The sequence below is a fragment of the Podarcis liolepis genome (genome assembly GCF_965112155.1).
Source record: "Podarcis liolepis genome assembly, chromosome: 14".
Taxonomy (NCBI): domain Eukaryota; kingdom Metazoa; phylum Chordata; class Lepidosauria; order Squamata; family Lacertidae; genus Podarcis; species Podarcis liolepis.
In genome coordinates this window covers 53256093-53275722 of record NC_139569.1, presented here as the reverse complement: position 1 = coordinate 53275722, position 19630 = coordinate 53256093, and the positions used below count along the sequence as shown (strand labels likewise).

At 44.8% G+C, this 19630-nt stretch overlaps 1 protein-coding gene across 4 annotated transcripts in view; it reads left to right on the top strand.

Annotated features, from left to right (window-relative positions):
• CIB2 (calcium and integrin binding family member 2) overlaps positions 1–19630 on the top strand; it is a 44537-nt gene that overhangs the window by 13075 nt on the left and 11832 nt on the right. For 2 of the 4 annotated variants that reach the window (XR_014519284.1, XM_083476035.1), the window contains exons 2-3: positions 2492–2526; positions 15529–15640. Coding sequence is in view for 3 of the 4 variants with exons in the window: in XM_083476035.1 (XP_083332161.1) it covers positions 2492–2526; positions 15529–15640 (147 nt within the window). In the remaining variant the exon portion in view is untranslated. Of the gene's footprint in view, positions 1–2491; positions 2527–8305; positions 8745–15528; positions 15641–19630 lie in introns of those variants that run through there. The other 2 variants (XM_083476036.1, XM_083476034.1) reach the window with 2 other exon arrangements.

Below are 19630 nucleotides of genomic sequence, written 5' to 3'. Positions count from 1 at the left end.
GGTGAATCGCACCTTTGTGTGGAGTAAAGGACACGAACAGGTGTTTGTCTTTGCAGACGTGCTGGGTCGCTCCCGAGTCAACGATGAAGAAAGATCTAGACGTCTTCTGGACCTTTGGAGTGAAGCGTGAGACCATAGCCTTGTGTTGCATTGTCCTGGACATTGGCCCTTTGCCTTTGCCTTTTCCACACATTGAGCTTTCTCTGCGCTGCTCTGTTGTCTTGGCCTTGGGATGTTTGTACTCCCTCTTCACGTGGCCAAGACGTCCACATGAGTAGCATTTCACTGACTTCAAAGCTTTGGCACCTAGTGGTTGCACTGCATTCTGGGATGACGTCTGTGAGGACTCCCCCTTGATGATACAGCTAGCACTATGCTGATCCACTTCATTCAACACCACAGCAGTAATATGTGCTACCGTTAGCTGAGTAGTAGGCAAAACAGCAAGCTGGCTGGCAATCACTTCCCAGCTTGAACCCAAAGAATGTAGAATCATGAAGGAATACACAGCTTCTGGAAAGGTGATTCCACGCTGTTGCAACTCATGCCTGAGATTCTGTATTTCCATCAGGTGAGCACGTACATCTGCTCCATCAACAAGTGCCATATCATGCAACCTGGCATAAAAGTACAAAGAAGTTCCCGCCTCTGTTCTTAAATGTGACTGTTGGAGACTGTCCCACATCTCTCTGGCTGAGGCCTTGTCACGCAAAAGACATAGCTCTTCAGGGGACACAATCAGCGTCAGAGTTCCCCTTGCTTTGGAATCCTTAGCGTCCCATGCTTCGGTAACTGGAGCTGGGGAGGGCGGGGCGTCTGTTATCACATTAAATAGACCCTCTTTTCTTAGCAGAGCTTCTGCATACTGCACCCAGTCCTGATAATTCCTCTTTGTGAGCTTCGGAATTGCCATCGCATTTTGAAGGGCCTCCATTATTCTGGCATTAGCCTTCTGTGTTATTTTGAAGCAGGCTCTGTCTGTTTACAAGCAGCTGCATTCCAAAAGCACCCTTCTTGAGGCCTTTGCATGCCCCTGAGCTTCTGCCACAATTGGTCAGTGCTTTGGCTAGAAGTTCAAAGGGACTGGCAGGCTTCCCGGGGCAAGAGCACATACCTCTCATCAATCTTCTTGACATGCAGAGAAGATAAGCTGCATTCCGTTCTTCTGGGCCCATAACCAAAAATGTTGGAACCTGCGATTGGCCGAGCTCCTCCGGAATCGCCTCCGACGTGATTAACGACCTGAGCCTTTGATAAGGCTCCAGGCACATTCCCCATTACTCAGAGAATCAAAGCAGCATGCGGAAGTGATGAGATTTATGGCTACATTGCAAAGAGTTTTATTTTCCTAGCTATGCAGACAGAAAACACATCCTCTCTCTGTGAAAGCAGAGAGCAACTGAAAAAAAAAAGAAAAGGAACAGGAAACCAGTAACGTCACATCCGTCTCCCGTGAGACTTCCAACAGCCTGGAATGTCTCTGGAATGTAAACAGAGTCTTGTGACTCAAAGTACTGCACAGTGGCAAACAGAAACTAACAGCCAGATCCAGCAGATGCTCTGCTCATGTTCTTAGAGTCTTGTCTTTTTGGCAACTACTGAATAAGTTCTTCTTCTAAATAGAGAGCTTTATCCTTGCTGTTTTTATTTAATTATTATTTCTTATTCTTATTCATTTTATTTCTATACCACTTTATATTTTTAACATTAATACCTCAAAGTAGTTTGCAATCAACATTAAAACATCAGATTTTTAGAATTAAACATTACAGAAGAAGATCAAACATGAAATATAAACTCAAAGCAACATAATTAACAAAAAAGTAAAATATTGTAAAATCATAGAATCATAGAATTATAGAGATTGAAGAGACTCCCAAGGGTCCTCTCAGCCAGAAAGCATCCCTGGCAGATGGCCACCCAACCTCTGCTTAGAAACCTCCAAGGAAGGAGAGTCCACAACCTCCCGAAGGAGACCATTCCATTGCTGAACAGCAATTACTGTCAGAAAGTTCTTCCTGAGGTTTAGTCGAAATCTCCTGTCTTGTTTGACTCCTGCCCTTCAGAGCTGGAAAAAGCTTGCTCCATTATCTTTTTTATCTTAAAGATTTCAAAACAAGACATTTTATGCAGCAAACCTTTTTTATTATCTTAAAGTTTTCAAAATAAGACATTACTAAAGGAGGTCAAATGTAGAATACACATTTAAAACAGCATAGTTAGCAAGAGAATAAAGCATTTTCTTAAACACAGAACATAATTGTGCTGTTGTTGTTTTAAGTTGTTTCTCTATATGTAATTGTTTTCTAATTGTTCTTACAGATTCCATTGTTTTAAATGTTTTCTATATGCCAGCTGTTTTTGGATGCCACACAGGAAGCGATTCATAAATGAAATTATCACCACCACCCTCTCAAATCAATCAATACTTTTCTTACCACCTTCCCAATGAAAACACCATGTTTCCTTTCTCTTTTTGTCTCATTTGCAGGATTGCACTTTCTTCACACGAAAGGAAATCCTTCGGTAAGCAGATCACACTTCCTTCTGCTCTGCTAATTTGTGCTGGGGCTGGTGGTGGTGCTTCTTTTTAGAAGAAAGGGTTTGTGTACTGAGATGTAATGCTTGGTGATATAGAAACCACCCAAGTGAAGCAAGATAAAAGAAAGGACTTCTTCATGCAGTCCAGTTAAACTATGGAACTCCCTGCCACAGGAGGCAGCGATGGCCACCAACCTAGATGGCTTTAAAGAGGATTGCATCAATTCATGACGGAGGAGAGGGCTGTGGATGTCTGCTAGCCATGCTCTGCCTCTGCAGCGATGCCTTTGAATACCAGTTGCGAGAAACTGCAGGGAGAGGGCTTTTGTGCTTGCCAGTTTCCCACAGACATCTGCCACTGTGAGAACGGGATGCTGGGTTAGATGGGTCCTAGGCCTGATTTAGCAGGCTGTTTGCATGTTCTTGCGTTCTTATCGGTTTGGTTTAAGAGGGAGAAGATGATCCCAGTGAGGGCAAGCTGCTGCCTGACACCATCTGGCGGCCACCGCCTTGGTCTGCCTGATCTGGACCACCGTTGTCTCTGCTGAGGACTCATCTGCTGGCTTCCCAGGCCCAGCTCCGAGCGCTTTGTTTTGTCCTGGTGCTTTCCCTTGGAAAACCTGTGTTTTGCCGCTGAATTGGAGCAAGCAGCAATTCTCAGAACCTGATAGCTGGTTGCTCCAATTCAGCGGTAAAATGTGGGTTTTTCTGGGGAAAGTGCTGGGACAAACAAACCCCCTCCTTGGAGACGGACCTGGAAAGCCTTGGCGTGTGCCTAGAAACACGGAGCAAAGCTAAGAGTGGATGAGGCCCAGCTAGCTGTGCCCTTTCCAGGGCTCTGGCAGAGGTCTTTCCTATCACCTCCTGCCTTATCTATTGTGGAGATTCCAGGGATCTATGAAGCAGGGACCATACAAACCACACTTTCTACAATGGAGTGATTGTCCTGCTTCCAGGCACTGTCTGGCTTTCCTACCATTTAGCCCAGTGTTGTCTACTCTGGCTGTCAGCTGCTGTCCAAGAACTCAGGCCAGGGTTGCTCCTGCCCTCCTAGCTGAGAGACTCCTGAGATGCCGATCAATGAACACGCTCAGATGATGATGACCCAGACAAGGAGTCTCTGCTCCCTTTTACAGATGTTTCCCATACCAGAAGAAATGTCATGTCTTCATGCTTTCAGGCTGGTCTCATCACAAATGTTTTCAGCAGACACTGAAAAAAGTACAGCGAAGGCACTTGCCTGATGTCAATGGGCAGGGAGTTCCACAGAGTAGGTGCTGCCACACCCAGAGATCAATTTCTTGCAGGTGCAGAAGGGTTTTATGTGGCACTTACAGCAGTGCCAGCTAGTGTAGACCCTCCCTAGAATTATATGTATTCATTTCAGCAAAAACAGGTGTCACTTCTGTGTTCAGTGTACCTAAAAGGTAAAATAAAAATGAATGATAATTCTCTGTCCAGCCAAGGCTGCAGGACTTTCAGTTCCCACAAAGAACATAATAGTCTGAGGAGAAGAGAATGTGTCAGGCAGGCACTGGAGGGTGGAATAAGGGAACTGTGCTAATGGGTACAGTCTCCGTTGGTTTATTGATGCCCTGCCTGGCTGACCCTTCCTCACAAATATTTCCCCTTAGGAACAGCCAACATTTTCTGTCTGCTAGGTATGCTGTATCTTTGCATGGCTCAGCCAAACCCCCCATCCTTCTCAAACTGGTGTTCTGTTGAAACCGGACCTCTTGTTTCTCCAAAGTTTTCTTTGCCTCCAAAAGATGCTTCCATTCCCCTGCCAAGTCTCTTTGAAAGAGTGCTAGAATTTCATTCTTTGTTTGGCAGGTGTGAGATTAACCTAATTAATCATTTTGAAGAGGCTGTGTGTGGTGCGTGTATGCTTTTATTTCTCTGCCCTGCTTTTGAATGCCAGTTGCTGGAAACCATGGGGGGGGGGAGTATTCTCACACTGGGATGGGATCCTGCTTGCAAGTTTCCTACAGGCATCTGAGTAGTCGCTTTGAGAACAGGAGGTTGGAGTAGATGGGCTATTGGCCTGATCCAGCAGAGCTCTTAATGCTCTTCTGAACCTCTGGCTTTTGTGTGGCTGGCATGCAGCCTCCTGTGCAAAGGTGAGAGTTGCACCCATTGCTCTGTCTGCTTTTGCCTCTGGCCCCTGAAAACTTTCCCATGTGGAAATGTGGCCCTTGGACTGAAGGAGGTTCTGCACCCCGAACAACTTCTCTCTTTCATGGCTGCTCATCATCTACAGTGGTGCCTCGCAAGACGAAAAGAATCCGTTCTGTGATTCTCTTCGTCTAGCGGTTTTTTCGTCTTGCGAAGCAAGCCCATTGACGGATTAGCGCTATTAGCGGCTTTTAGCGGCTTATCGGATCAGCTGATAAGCAGCTTAGCGGCTTAGAAACGGGGGGGGGAGGAAAACCCCCCCGCAGGAACTCGCAAGACATTATCGTCTTGCGAAGCAAGCCCATAGGAGATTCGTTTTGCGAAGCACCTCCAAAACGGAAAACTCTTCCGTCTAGCGAGTTTTCCGTCTTGCGAGGCATTCGTCTTGCGGGGCACCACTGTACTGGTATTCAAAATCTTGAGATTAACTGCAGCCGTGATGAGTAGCCAGGGGTGGACTTTCATTCCAAGATGACAACTCCCCACCTTGCCCTTTCCCAAAGGACCTAGGGTCAGGCTCCATGGCCCAGTTCCACCTTCTCCTTCCTGTAAAAATGTTCAAGAGAGTGGAATAATTAAATCTGGGAGCCTCTCCCGGCTAATGGATTTTTGCCTGTCTCCTTCTTCTTTCAATGATAATTTGAAGAAAACCTTTAATGAGGGAATATGATTGATGCTTGTCCAAAGAAAGAAAGAAAGAAAGAAAGAAAGAAAGAAAGAAATGTGCTCCAAGATCCCATTAGTAACTGGCAATAGATGGAGATAAAAAGCAGGCTTTTCAGGGTAGCTCAGCAGGCATCCCAGTTGGAGCATGGATCTCTGAAAGTGTATGCGGCACAACATCCATGGGAGCACATAGCACCTCGGGACTTGGCCTCTGAGAGATGCAACACCCTCCTGCCTATGGATTCACGGAGGGGCCGTGTTGCTTTCCACTGAGCCAGCTAATTGGTTCTGGGTCTGTCTGTCACAACATGAAATTACTCCTAAGGAGAATTGCTTCAGCTTTGGATTTTTTGGAAGGCCACAGACAGAGGCGTAGGAAGGTCAGGTGGTACCTGGTGCAGAAAATTTCTTTTTTTATACATAATATTTATTAAGGGTTTTAAACAATATAACACCATACATATACTCCACCCATAAACAATAAGTAAACACCATCACCAAAATAAAAAAGACATACAAAAAAAGAACAACAAACCAAAATAAATCATATAAAAGGTATAAAAAATGATTCAGTTTCATAGACCAAATTTCCATAACCTTCTTTTTCGACTCCCTCACATCTCCCTTTTCTGTGTTCCCATTTATAAAGTCATATTTAGCAATACGTCCCCTTCTCTCAAAACTTGTTTTAAATTGTACATTTCAACTATTATGTCTCCGATTTTACCCTTTGTTACAAATATTTTGGTATTAAGCTTGACATAATAATATTGTTATTCAAATTCCACCTTTGTTCTTATAATTCAATTCTTTTCATACTCCTTTCAACTACATCACTAATGCCATATTGTCTATATGTCCTGCATCATTCTAACATTCATACAATTTACAATGCTTTTGCAAATAGTCCTTGAATTTTTTCCAGTCCTCTTCCACTGTCTCTTCTCCCAGGTCTCGAATTCTGCCAGTCATTTCTGCCAATTCCATGTAGTCTATCAGTTGTGTCTGCCATTCTTCCAGAGTGGGCCTGGTGCAGAAAATTTCTTGTCACCCCCCTACCCATTGATTTTTAAAAAAATTTTCCCCTTCAAAAATGGTTTTACGTTATTTCATATTTTCTTACAAAGGAATATGGATTCTGAGCCTCTGATAACAAGTAGCCAACTGTGGACAGATACTTAAATCTACAGGATGGATTGTGTTTAGGCTTTACACAGAGAGGAACCCCACATGGGTTTCCTCGCATGTAACGTAACAGGCAGGGAGCCAGCGCAGATAGAGAGAAAGACCTTGGGGGAGGGGAGGACAAAAGAGTGCCAAAGTCTGCCCATTTGATCCTCTTTGGGGTGGGGGCGCTAGGGCTCTGGGACCACCCTCCCCAAAAGATTTACTTGTCTTCAATGTATTGTTACCACTGTTATTCTATAGTTCAGATCCTTTTTAAATTAAACACTTTCTCTAAAATTAAAACAGCAGAAGTAATCAGTAGCATCAAAGGAAAGGCAAGAGAATAGACCCTAATAGATACAAGGGAGACACAGATACACTAGCACACAAAAGTAAATAAAATCCAGCCTTGGGGAGAGGGGTGTGAATGTACAGTTTGCTGTACTTAGCCTTGAGACGGGTGTTAAGTTGTGGGCGAACATAGCAGATGACACAGTGATTTCTCCAGAAGAGCTCTTTCTTGTAAGCTGGACAGAACTGAACAGCAAACAGCTCAGCCGGCCTGCTTTTATAGGAAGCCGGCTGTCAACATTGTAGCAACAACAACCCAGGGTTTCCCGCCTAAAATAACTGACGTGGACCTGAGTGAAAACTATCTACAGTATCCCCCTGCTGGCCCAGGGTGAGAACTTTAGTACATAACAACGGGAGACTGAAACGGCTTAAGAAATAAAAATATAAAAGTCTTGTGTCTGGGAATACAGTGGTGCCCCGCAAGACGAATGCCTCGCAAGACGGAAAACTCGCTAGACGGAAGAGTTTTCCGTTTTGGAGGTGCTTCGCAAAACGAATTTCCTATGGGCTTGCTTCGCAAGACGACAATGCCTTGCGAGTTCCTGCAGGTTTTTTTCCTCCCCCCCTTTTTCTAAGTCGCTAAGCCGCTTATCAGCTGATCCGATCAGCAGATAAGCCGCTAATAGCACTAATCCGCTAATCCGTCAATGGGCTTGCTTCACAAGACGAAAAAACCGCTAGACGAAGAGAATCACAGAACGGATTCTTTTCGTCTTGCGAGGCACCACTGTATTTTTCTGCAAAAGCATCAGACTGGTTGTCAAAAGTGTGAACTTCATTATTAGACCCTAATTGGTCAATTAGCCACAGAATAGCTTTGCTGCTTTTTCTCATCTTCTTTTAATTACACAACTGCTTTGGGGGGTCCTAGCTTCACGCAGGGGAGGCTGGGGGCCAAGGGGAGGCTGAGCTGCTCCTCCCAGCGCCACACGCGGGCAAAACGGGGCGACAGCGCTGCCATTGTCCCGCACGCTCCACTTTGGGGGGCAGCAAAAGTTTTTCGGAGGGGGGTTTGGGCCCGAAGGGGGTGCGCAGGACAGGCAGCGGCCTTGGCAGGCCTCCTCAGCAGCCCGGAAAGTCGGCCTAGGAGAAGAAAAGGAGGCCGAGTAGATTTGGCCTTGCCTTGCCTTGCCTTGCCTTCGCCCCGCCCCCAACCCAGCTGGCCAATCGGCTGTGTGCAGGGGGCGGGGCGAAGGCAAGGCAAGGCCTAGTCTACTCGGTGGCGTCTCATTTTCTTCCCCTAGGGCAGTGTTCCCCAACCTTGGGCCTCCAGCTGTTTTTGAACTACAACTCCCATCATCCCTTGCTAGCAAGACCAGTGGTCAAGGATGATGGGAATTGTAGTCCAAAAACAGCTGGAGGCCCAAGGTTGGGGGACACTGCCCTAGGCCGACTTTCCAGGACCTGGGAAGCCAAGCGGAGGGTGGGACAGTAGGACGGGTCATAAAAAACTTTTTTTTAAAAAAAATGCCTGCTCCAAAGGTCTTATTTTACTAAACTAGGGATTATATAGCTATATAATTTCTTGCATATCAGTTAATATCTTGACCCTGCTCCACTGAATGGAAATTTCAGCCTTCACGACATAGGGAAACAACCAAGTAAACAGCTATTTTCGTGGAGGAGGGTGGAGATATTAACTGATATGCATGGAATTTCACATATAGCTATATAATCCCCAGTGTACTAAGATAAGACCTTTGGAGCAGGCACCTTTTTTTAAAAAAAAGTTTTTTATGAACCACCCTAGTAGGGCAGTAATTGTTCCTTGGTCATTTGTCACCCTCTCCATGATGGCACCCGGGGCGCCCCCCGCCCCCTTCCTACGCCTCTGGACACAGGTAAATTTTTTGACATCAGCTATTGTCTGGCCATAGCCTTTCCCCCATTTCTGTGTTATTTATGGTTTTTGGTGTCCCAGGGATATCTTGAGAAGAGCCAAGCTTGATTGCTGTCCATCACAGGAGTTTCCAAGGAAGCTCTGAAGGGACCTCTTCAGTCTCCTCACCAGCCAGAGGCTTCTTGGGGCTCCCCTCCTGCCCCTCTAGCCTAGTATTTCTCTACACTGACTGGCAGCAGCTCTCCAAGGATTCTGGTAGGAGTCCCTCTGCACCCTGCATGGAGGGGTGGAGGTTGAACCCGGGACCTTCTGCTTGCAAGGCAGATGCTCTACCAGTGAGCCCTGGGGAAGGCTGGTCTGATCCAGCTGGCACCCAGTCTCTGGCAAACCTCCCTTCCCAGCCCTGAGACCCAGTTCTTTAACTGGAGGTGCCAGACATTCAGCTGGAGACCCTTCTGTATGCAAAGTGGGCAGAGTTAACTTGAGTTGCTGTGGTGTCCAAAGCTTCAGCCCATAATTTAAAAAAAAGAAAAAAGAAAACCCACAAGCCATCATTTCTCTCCATCACATCTCTCCCCCCCCCCCAATAATGCCTACTCATTTCCCAGCCCATCTGTTGTTGTTTTTTAAAAAAATTCTCCCTTTAGGCTTCAGGACAAGAAACCCAATTCAGCAAATCCAGGTGCCCAGGAATGCGCTTTTGCTCTCCTGCAGAAGCATCACAAATGAAAATGGAATGTTCAGTCAGCTGGCAAATTGCTGACTGAACATGGCCCACCCATCCATTGGCTGAATGTGATATTTATCCTGGATAGCTGCCCAGTTTCTGTGTCTCCACCTCACCTGGCCCCTTCTCCCCTCACATTCAAAGCTGCTCGTCTGGACAGAGCAGGGATTGGATAGGTCTGAGTGGAATCCCTCAGCTCCACCTCATCATTGCTCCGAGTTCCTGGCATCCCTTTGCTTCTGCTCCAGTTGAATCCCAGAAGGACTTTGGGATTTCAGAAAGTCAAAAGGATTCTACTCATGTGTCCTAAATTTGTGGGTTGGAAAGAGAAAAATCTTACAAACTACTATGCAGAGAAAATTGAAATCCATCACTTCTGAGTTTGAAAAAAATATGTAAATAAAATTTCTTATCAGCACCATTATCCCACTTTTAGAAGGTAGCAAATTCTTCTGAAGCAGCTTACAAGTAAAAAAAAAAATATCAGTAATAACCTTACAATATCAGGATACTTCCCACAGTGGTGGTGTTCTTGTTTTTTAAATTTTTATTTATTTATATTGTTACATCATTACAATTTTAATATAACCTTGCAATCTTTTAAAAAAAATGAACATTGACTTCCCTTCCTCCTTTCCGTGGGTTCTAATTTCTTTTACTACTGCATATGTTTATTACTCCGTATTGTCTCGTTTCTCGTTTCATTTCTGCATATTTTGTACTGCAGAATTTATTCTATACCTGCTAACGTTTTTACCTGTTTACAGTAGTTCTTCATATATTCTACAAACATTTTTCTAATCCTCTTTAAATACTCTTTTATCTTGCTCTCTTATTCTGCTGGTTAGACTCACCAACTCATCGTTTTCAGCATTCCTCTCTCATTGGGACTGCTCCCTCCCTCTACTTTTGGGCATATACAATTCGAGTTGCAGTTGTTGCATAGTGAAATAAATTCTTATACAGTAGTTCTTAGGAACATCTGACTCAATTATTCCTAAGAGAAACGCCTCTGGTCTTTTTGGGAATTAACTTTTAAACATTTTTTATCACATTATAAATAATCTCACCAGATTCTTTAGCTGCTCTGCATGACCACCACATATGATAAATGTCCCCTCTGTTTCTTGGCACAGTGTGGCTGTTCAGCAGTATTGGGTGGGAGAAAGAGGGCCTCAGGCACATTTTAGGAATGTAAGACTATATGTTCTCATTGAAAATGAGAAAATCCCATCACCAGTGAGGAAAACAGTTGCAGAAAATGCACCAAGCACCGCAAAATGTATGCTGGAGCAGTTTTCTACTAAATCTCATAAACACTGTTTGGTTCACGTCTCAGGGTTTGATGTTTCCTTTTTTGGTGGTGGTGGGGCATCAGGGGGAAGGAAAGGATCCTCCTCAAATCCGAGGCTCTGGAAATGGTGAGATATGTACCCCGCCCCTGTCCATGCACATTCCTGGTTTGCAATCTCTTCTGCAGGCCAGAATCGACTGGCATTGTTGTGGAGGAGACATAATGAGATGCTCAGAATCGCTCATGGCCTAATGGCCACTCAAGCCTTCCTAATCAATGAGCTATTACCAGCTTTTATCTTCCATTCCCAGCAGTTTGCCTCCTGGGAAGTTCTTGTCACAAAGGTGGCAGAGGTCTGCACAGCCGGCTAGAGTTGGCCTTACAGCCTAGCAAAGAGGGCACTGCCCTGCCAACTGCAGCCATCCCCCCACCTGCCTGACTTGTTTCTTACAACCCGTCAGGTGCTGGCTTCACCTGCATTGGCTCTGGCGCCACCTGCTGTTGGTCTCCCTGCCTTTCACCCTACCAGTCCCAATATGCACCAGCTGAAATGAGCAGGCCCTGGGTCCACCTCCTGGTTCCCCGGCAACCAGTGAGAGCTGGAAAGACTAGCAACCAATCAAGAGGCAGAATGGAACTTAAGTTAGCTACTGACAGTGGGATAGGGACTTCCTGTCTGGGTAGGCAGAGGGATCATCTTCTCTCTCTCTCTCTCTCTCTCTCTCTCTCTCTCTCTCTCTAACACTGTATTTTTTGCTGACCATAAGATGCACCTAGTTTTTAGAGGAGGAAGACAAGAAAAAAATATATTCTGAATGAAACAGTAGATGTATGATTTTTGTGGTTCATGCTGTGGCCATGTGATCTGATGGTGAATTTGGGGTGACCTAATGCAAAAATCCTGAGGATCCATGTGGATCCATACTTTGTAACCACGTTTTTGCTCCATTGCGGCCCTAGGCAACAGTGGGTGCGTGATTTTTTTGGTGCAGGCTGTAGCCATGGACATGTTGTGTGATCTGATGGTGAATTTGAGGTGACCCAATGTAAAAATCCTGAGGATCCATGGGTTTTTACCTCCCCCCTCCCAGGCAGCGTCCGCTAGCATCCCTTATCTCTCTTCTGATCTCACCGATTAGCTGTTTCCTTTCAACCCTCCCTTCCCTCTTGTTTGCCTTAGGGTCTTTTCCATAGCTGGAGCAGTTTTTTGCTCCCCCTTTTCTTCTAATTTCTCTCCTTATTGCTTTACTCTTCCTGTTTCCCCACTTTGCAAGTTTGCTGTCCTTACCTCCCCCCTCCCAGGCAGACTCCTTTATCTCTAGCGTCCCTTATCTCTCTCCCCGATCGGCAAACAATCAGCAGCTTTGTTTCGACATCCACTTCCCTCTTTCAAAAGAAAAAGAAAAAGAAAAAAAAAAGCACGATCTGCTTTTTGCCCTCGGGCAATTCGGCTCCAGGGACCACACATTCGCTCCATAAGACGCACAGACATTTTCCCTTACTTTTTAGGAAGAAAAAAGTGTGTCTTATGGAGCGAAAAATACGGTACTTTATCGAAACAATACTTTAAAAACAAACAAACAATAAAAACAAAACAAAACAATGCAGTAACAATACCAAAGAACAACCCCCCCCCAAATCACATGTTCCTTTGATTTCCATTCATTCCACAATGTTTTCTAGGCTTCATTTTCGATTTCACACTTTGTATTATCATTTCTTAATTTTAATTATCACTTTATTTATTAGTGTTCCATATTGTCCTGCAAGGTTCAGTCTAGACTCATCAAAGCGTTTACGTTTTTACAATGTATCTGTAAATATTCTTTAAAGACATTCCATTCTTTATTTAATCTTTGTTTTGAATCATCTCTTAAACTGCCTGTCATTTTGGCTAGTTCTATATATTCTATCATCTTCACCTGCCAGTCTAATTTGGTGGGTATCACTTCTCCTTTCCAATTTTTTGCTATCAAAATTCTAGCTGCTGTTGTTGCATACATGAAAATTCTTCTAAATTTTTTTGAGATCTCATTATACATGATTCCCAACAGGAAGGTTTCTGGGGTTTTTTTTGAATGAACATTTAAAGATTTTTTTAAAAGTTCATTATATATAATGTCCCAGAATTCTCTAACCTTCACACGGTTCCACCACATATGTAGCATTGTACCTTCTGACTTCTTAAACCTCCAGCAAACATTCAATTTTTTAAATACATTTTGGCTAATTTGGCTGGAGTCAGGTACCATCAGTAAAACATTTTCATCAGATTTTCTTTCAGATTATAACATGCAGTGAATTTTATGTCTACCTTCCAGAGTCTTTCCCACACATCCATTTGGATATTATAGCCAAAATCCTGGGCCAATCGAACCATAACTGATTTTACCTCCTCCTCCTTGACTTTCCAATCAAGGAGGAGTTTATACATCTTGGATAAAAGTTTTTATTTCAATTGGATTAAATCTTTCTCTTATCTTGATAACTCTGCTGCAAAACCCCTTTGTTTGTCTTTTCTAAATATTTCATTACGTTGAGAATATTGGAGCCAATCAGTTAGTTGTGTTCGGATCTCCTCAAATTTCTTTAGGCTTTATTTATTAATTTTTTCTTCCAGCAAGGTTTTATAAGTTGCCCAGTTCTTTTTCATATTTTTTGCCTAACTGCAAAAGCTTCTAGAGGGGAAAGCTACCAAGGGGTTTTCAGTTCAAGTAAATCTTTATATTTAGTCCATACTTTGTAAAGGGGTTTTCTTATCATATGATTCAAGAAACCCTTGTGGACTTTTACCTTGTCATAAGCCAAGTATGTGTGCCAACCATAATGGCTGTCAAACCCCTCTATGTCCAACTGGTCTGTGTTTTGCAGTACTATCCATTCACGGATCCAAGATAGGCATGCTGCATTGTGATACAATTTGATATCAGGCAAGGAAAACCCCCCTCTCTCCTTAACATCAATTAATAGCTCATGGTTAATCCTATGTCTTTTCCCTTGCCATGTGAATTTTGAAATGTCTCTTTGCCAGTCCTTAAAGCAGCGCATTCCCCCTAACACCGGAATAGTCTGGAGGGAAAAAATCATTTTCGGAAGGACATTCATCTTAATTGTGGAGATTCTTCCCCCAAAAGAAAGATGTAGTCCACCCCAAATTTCCAAATTTCTTTTTATCTCATTCCAAGTTTTTACAGAATTATCCTGATATAGGTTGATATTCTTTGCCATTAGCCAAATCCCTAAGTACTTGACTTTCTTCTTCACCTCTAATCCAGTAATTTTTTGAAATTCATTCTTTTCCTCCAGCCCTGTATTTTAAACTAACATTTTTTTTTACAGTTAATTTTAAAACCGGCCACCTGTCCAAATTCTTTTATCACCTCAATCACTTTTGGCAAACTTTCTTTGGGGTTTTCCATAGTAATGATAAGGTCATCAGCGTAAGCTCTCAATTTATAAGATTTTTTCCCTAATACTATACCTCTTATAACTTAATCATTCCTTATTTTCCTATTCAGAATTTCCAACACCAAGATAAATAGTAATAGGGACAGGGGACACCCTTGTCTGGTTGAGGGGTCATCTGCACTCAGGGCTCCTCCACACTTCCCTTTGTCCCACTCCTTTTCCACAGTTTAGTGTGGAATTGGAACAAACCACAATTGGGGTATCTGCAGATTGCCCAAAATTTATTTGCCAATAACAACGAAAGGCTAGACTTGAAAGTTTCTCTTTAAAGAATGTGTCCCAAATTGTTCCTGACCCAAAAAGGAATTCAAATTATGGAAAAGGGGAAAGGAAGGTGTACTGTTTCAAGACTCCTGCCTATCCTCTTGCAGGTTCCAAACCATGGTCTGAAATTGTCTCATGGTCTATTAAACAGTAATCCCCCCCCCCAAGCAGCAACCCCCCTAGAGATATGTGGTGCCATTAATCAGCAACTTATTTCTGATTTGGTTGCAAGAAAAGTGAGCATCTCTTGGAAGAATAAGCAGTGCTATTAGTGCATTTTCCTAGCGGGGACTTCTTGAGGATGCATTGCTAGCGTTGCTCTAGTTCAGGGGTCTGCAACCCGCGGCTCCGGAGCCGCATGTGGCTCTTTGACACCTTTGCCGCGGCTCCGGGGTGGATACTAGCGACGGGGGGAGGCGCATTGTGCGCCCCGACACTCCCCACTGTGGCAGGCGCTGTACTGGCTGTGACGTCGCATGGGGGCGGTGCGTGCATTAGTCACGCACCGTCCCGACGTCACCTTCCCGCCTGCTACATTGTAAGGGGCATGTACGCTGGTCATTGTTTTGAAGGGGAGTGAAGAACACACACACACAAAAAGGTAACTTGTTAATTTAATGTTTATTTCTATGAGGAGGAGTAATTCTGAGGGGTCAAACGAAGAAATAATAAAAAAGTGACAAAAAAGTTATTTTTATAATGACGAGTTTTGCGGCTCCCAGTTTTTTTTTTCCTTCGGAAACGGGTCCAAGTGGCTCTTTTTGTCTTAAAGGTTGCAGACCCCTGGTCTAGTTCAACAATCAGACCTTCTGCGGAGATGATCAGCATAACATGCATGCCTGGTCTTGGGCTAAGCTGAAATTGCTTTGAGAGGAAGACTCAGCAGCTCAATCCCCAGCCTATTTTGTTTGCAATAAAAGAGGGCTTTAGAGCAGCATGTCTGCCTGAGTCTGTCTGCACTGTGGAATGGAAACAGTTCCTTACAGCCTCTTCTGTGTGTTGTTCTGTTTGTGTCTGTGTGCTTGTTTACAGGTTGCACGGCCGCTACCACGAACTGGCACCAAACATGGTACCTATGGACTATACGAAGAATCCAGATGTTAAACTACCTATGCAGCTTATAGTGAACATGCCAGAGCTAAAGGTATTACTTTTCATGTCTCCATTCTGCCATTCTTCTGCAGCCCAACCCCACAAAATCTTTGACTGGGGGGACTGACTTTGGCTGTAAGGCTGCGTACACACCATACATTTAAAGCAGATTTGAAACAGATTCTTTCTCTCAAAAAATTCCAGACACTGCAGTTTTCACCTTCACAGAATTACAACCCCCAGCAAACCTTAACAAACTGGTGCCCAACTTTTTGAGGGGGGAAATGTGCTGTGCCTCCTCCTCGCCGCACTATCTCCATTCCTCCATTCTTCCTGGGAGTTACCAATGGGGAGAGGGCTGTTGCCCTCAGGTCCTGCTTGTAGGCTTCTCAGGGCCACCGGGTTGACAACTGTGAAAACTGCATGAGGGACTAGACAGGCCTTTGGCCTGACTCAAGAGCCAGGCGCTTCTTGTGAGCTTCGTTTCTTTGCTTAGATCGGTTCCTCACTTCCATGTAAATTCAGCTTCTTTCTTTTTAAAAATGTTTTCATATTTGGCTATATGGGTATACCACCTCCCCCTGCCTCCCTTCTTCCATAGATTCCCAGGGCAATCCATGACTTCATCCAGAGTCTATTCTCGAGCCATTGCAGCTTGGTTGCTTTGACCTGCTCACAACCTTGAGGATTACTTTACATCATATCCATGGCCTTGTAACTTCATATATGCACAGGGTGATCGACTACTCAAGACATTATATACAGGAGTCTAAATTCTTGGGTTGAGTCAACAGATGAGTTAATTTTAACGCTTCACATTTTGAAGGAAGCTTTGGGATGATCAGTTGCCATATGATATATTTGTATGCTCAGTATGGAACAAAGGAAGGTGGAGGGGAGAAAAAGGTACCAATTCATCAGATTGCAAAATGGGAGATCATAACATACAATATGGAGCCTAGACACTGAGGTCCACCTCCAAGGATCTTCTGGCGGTTCCCTCACTGCAAGAAGTGAGGTTGCAGGGAAGCAGGCAGAGGGCCTTCTTGGTAGTGGCGCCCACCCTGTGGAACAGCCTCCTGTGGAAGGGCAACCCAGTCAGATGGATGGGCTACAAATTATTATTATTATTATTATTATTATTATTATTATTATTATTATTAAGCAAGGTGGTGGTCACCTGCTTAAGCCAGCATGTCATGGAGGTGCTGCTTGTATGAACCTGTGCCTTCACATGGAAGGTGGACTCAGGGTTTCCATGATTTATTGCAGGCTGAAGAAGAGTGGCCTAACTCCTGGCATGATGAATGGCATGGTGCCTGTCACGTGTCCATCCCCATTTGGAAGACAGTGTTTACTTGCATTTCTCAGTATGTCTAGATGAGTCTTCCTGGCTCAGGAACTCAGCCAGTGGCCCACACACTGGTGGGTTCCAGGTGGAGGTTGCAGCCAGTTGAGGGTTTTCAGCAGGAGTTCAAGTTCAGGGTCGCACCTTGAAGTGGAGCTCAGGTTGGCAACTCACACAAGCAGACATGAGTGTTGCTTCCCCCATCCCACTCCATCAGCTCCTCAGAATTCATGGCATCACCCTCTGAAGGGGAGGAATTTGGCCCAGGAGAGCAGGATGCAGGTGTTCCTGACTGTATGATCCAGACCTCTTGAGTAGCCACTGCATGCATTGGAGCACCCCAATATTCTCCAACTCTTTCAACTTTTTTGGGAGGGGGGAATTTCCCCAAATGAATGAAATTGTGGGCATTTTTTCTCTGCACTTCAATTAAAATTAGGTAGGGTCACCTGAGGGCCAGATAACATTTGTTGGCAGACCGCATGGGGGGCCCTGGTATAAGAGTGCAGCCCTGCGGTATGATTTAGGTTCATTACCTGCTTCTGAGTGTCCTTAATTCATCACTTTGCAAACTGCCATCACCGTAACTGGATCCTGTGGCAATATACTCAGTTGTAAGAGAAACCAGTTGGTGGTAATGCAGGGCGTGGAAAGGAGAGAGAGGCTGCTGAAGTCCTGGTTTGCCCAGGATGTTATGTCTGGGTGCAGATAATAACTCTTCAGACGGCTGCTGCTCACGTTCCAACCTGGGCATGGGGGGAGACGGCAAATGGCTCTGCTCTGCTTTTTGCAATGGAAAGGCATGTCTTACTGTTTCGTCCCAGCCTGGCCCATCCTCCCGGTGGACTGGCAGGGGACTTGTGTACAGGGACTGCAAGAAAAGAAATGTGCCTTGTGTGGCCACATTGGCATCACTTTAGAGGAAGCAGTATGGAACATTCTTGGCATGTGCAAGGCATCTCCAGGTAGGGGCTGGGAAATATCCTTCCTAAAACCCAAAAGAGCTGCTCCCGGTCAGTGTAAACAGTGTTGAAGGAGATGGACCAATGGCCTGACTTTGTATAAGGGAGCTTCCTGTGTTGCTGGAACTGGCGGACTGAGTAGATGAGACCAAGAGTGGGTCCAACGGTCAAGAAGGCAGTTTCTGCCCGTGCTGTGGAGGGAAGTGAGGGGCAGATGGGGCTCATCCACCTGGGAAAGGAGCCCATCTAGAAGAAGGAGAGAGAGAGAGCACAGACTTTGCAGGCCAAAGGTCTCCAGTTGAATTCCTAACTTCTCCAGGAAGGACTAGGAGATTTCTTCCTGAAACCGTGGAAAACTGTGGCCGTCAGTGCAGACGGGACTGAGAGTGATGTGCAAACTATCTGAGTCAGCAGAAGGCAGCTTCCCATGATACACTGCTTTTCCAACTTGGGCTGGGATGTAAGCTTTGGCGAGACAGGCTTCACAAAATCCCGGCTCCCCGCTGCCCTCCCTGCCTGCTTTCTCTAGCCCTCTGAACAAACTCCTTCCCAGCCCCTCTACTTGCCAAAACACTGTTTCCCTTCCTGACGTCCTGGGTGGTAGTAAGAGTAGGGATGGGGTTGCCTGGGGAGAATGAAGTCAGTCCCTACCCTGCTGTGCTGAAAAGTACATCTCCCATGAACCACTGGGCTTTCACCTGGGGCACCTGTGCCACTAGCAGGCTGCTCCTGGTCCTACCACTTGGGAAGTCTTGAAGGGGAAGCCCTGGGACATGGGTAGGAACCTCAAGCCCCCAGCCTGGAAAAGCTTATCCATTCTTGCAGCTCTACTTTCACGCTTCTTTTCCACCAGTTAACTTAGAGGCTCCAGCCATCTGACATTTGCAGCTTTACCTGTGCAACTAGTCAGTCAGTCAGTCAGTTTTATTGCACATAGCCAAAGGATACTGCAATGTACACAGAATCATTCAAGTTAAAAGGAAATATGCTGAATTAATAGAAAAAACTTAAAACATTTATATTATCAAAACATTACCTACTCTAAACAGAGCTATAGAAGTACCTTAATATACAGGTTAAGACTTTGAACAAATTTATAGGCTAAAATCACCACATGTCCACTAATATATTAAAAATAATGTTAATTAATACAGTATGCAATTATATTCGGAGTTTGGTGATAAAGATAAAATATATCTTGATGTAAAGGGACCCCTGACCATTAGGTCCAGTTGTGGCCGACTCTGGGGTTGCGGCGCTTATCTCGCTTTACTGGCCGAGGGAGCCGGCGTACAGCTTCTGGGTCATGTGGCCAGCATGACTAAGCCGCTTCTAGCGAACCAGAGCAGCGCACGGAAACGCCGTGTACCTTTCCGCCGGAGTTGTACCTATTTATCTACTTTGACGTGCTTTTGAACTGCTAGGTTGGCAGGAGCTGGGACTGAGAAAACAGGAGCTCACCCCATCGCGGGGATTCGAACCGCTGACCTTCTGATTGGCAAGTCCTAGGCTCTGTGGTTTAACCCACAGCATGACCCTTTAGCTTGTAGGGTCAAATAAATTGTAGGTAGGGTCAAATAAATTCATCTCCTTTACAATTGGTGGCTATCTTGGCTATATAATTTGCTCTAATTTTCCTAGCGGCGATTGCAAAGAGTGCTAAAGGCCAGGTCACATACTTATCTATGTCTGCGAGCAGATATAAAATCATGTCAGAGGGGTTCTGGCCAGG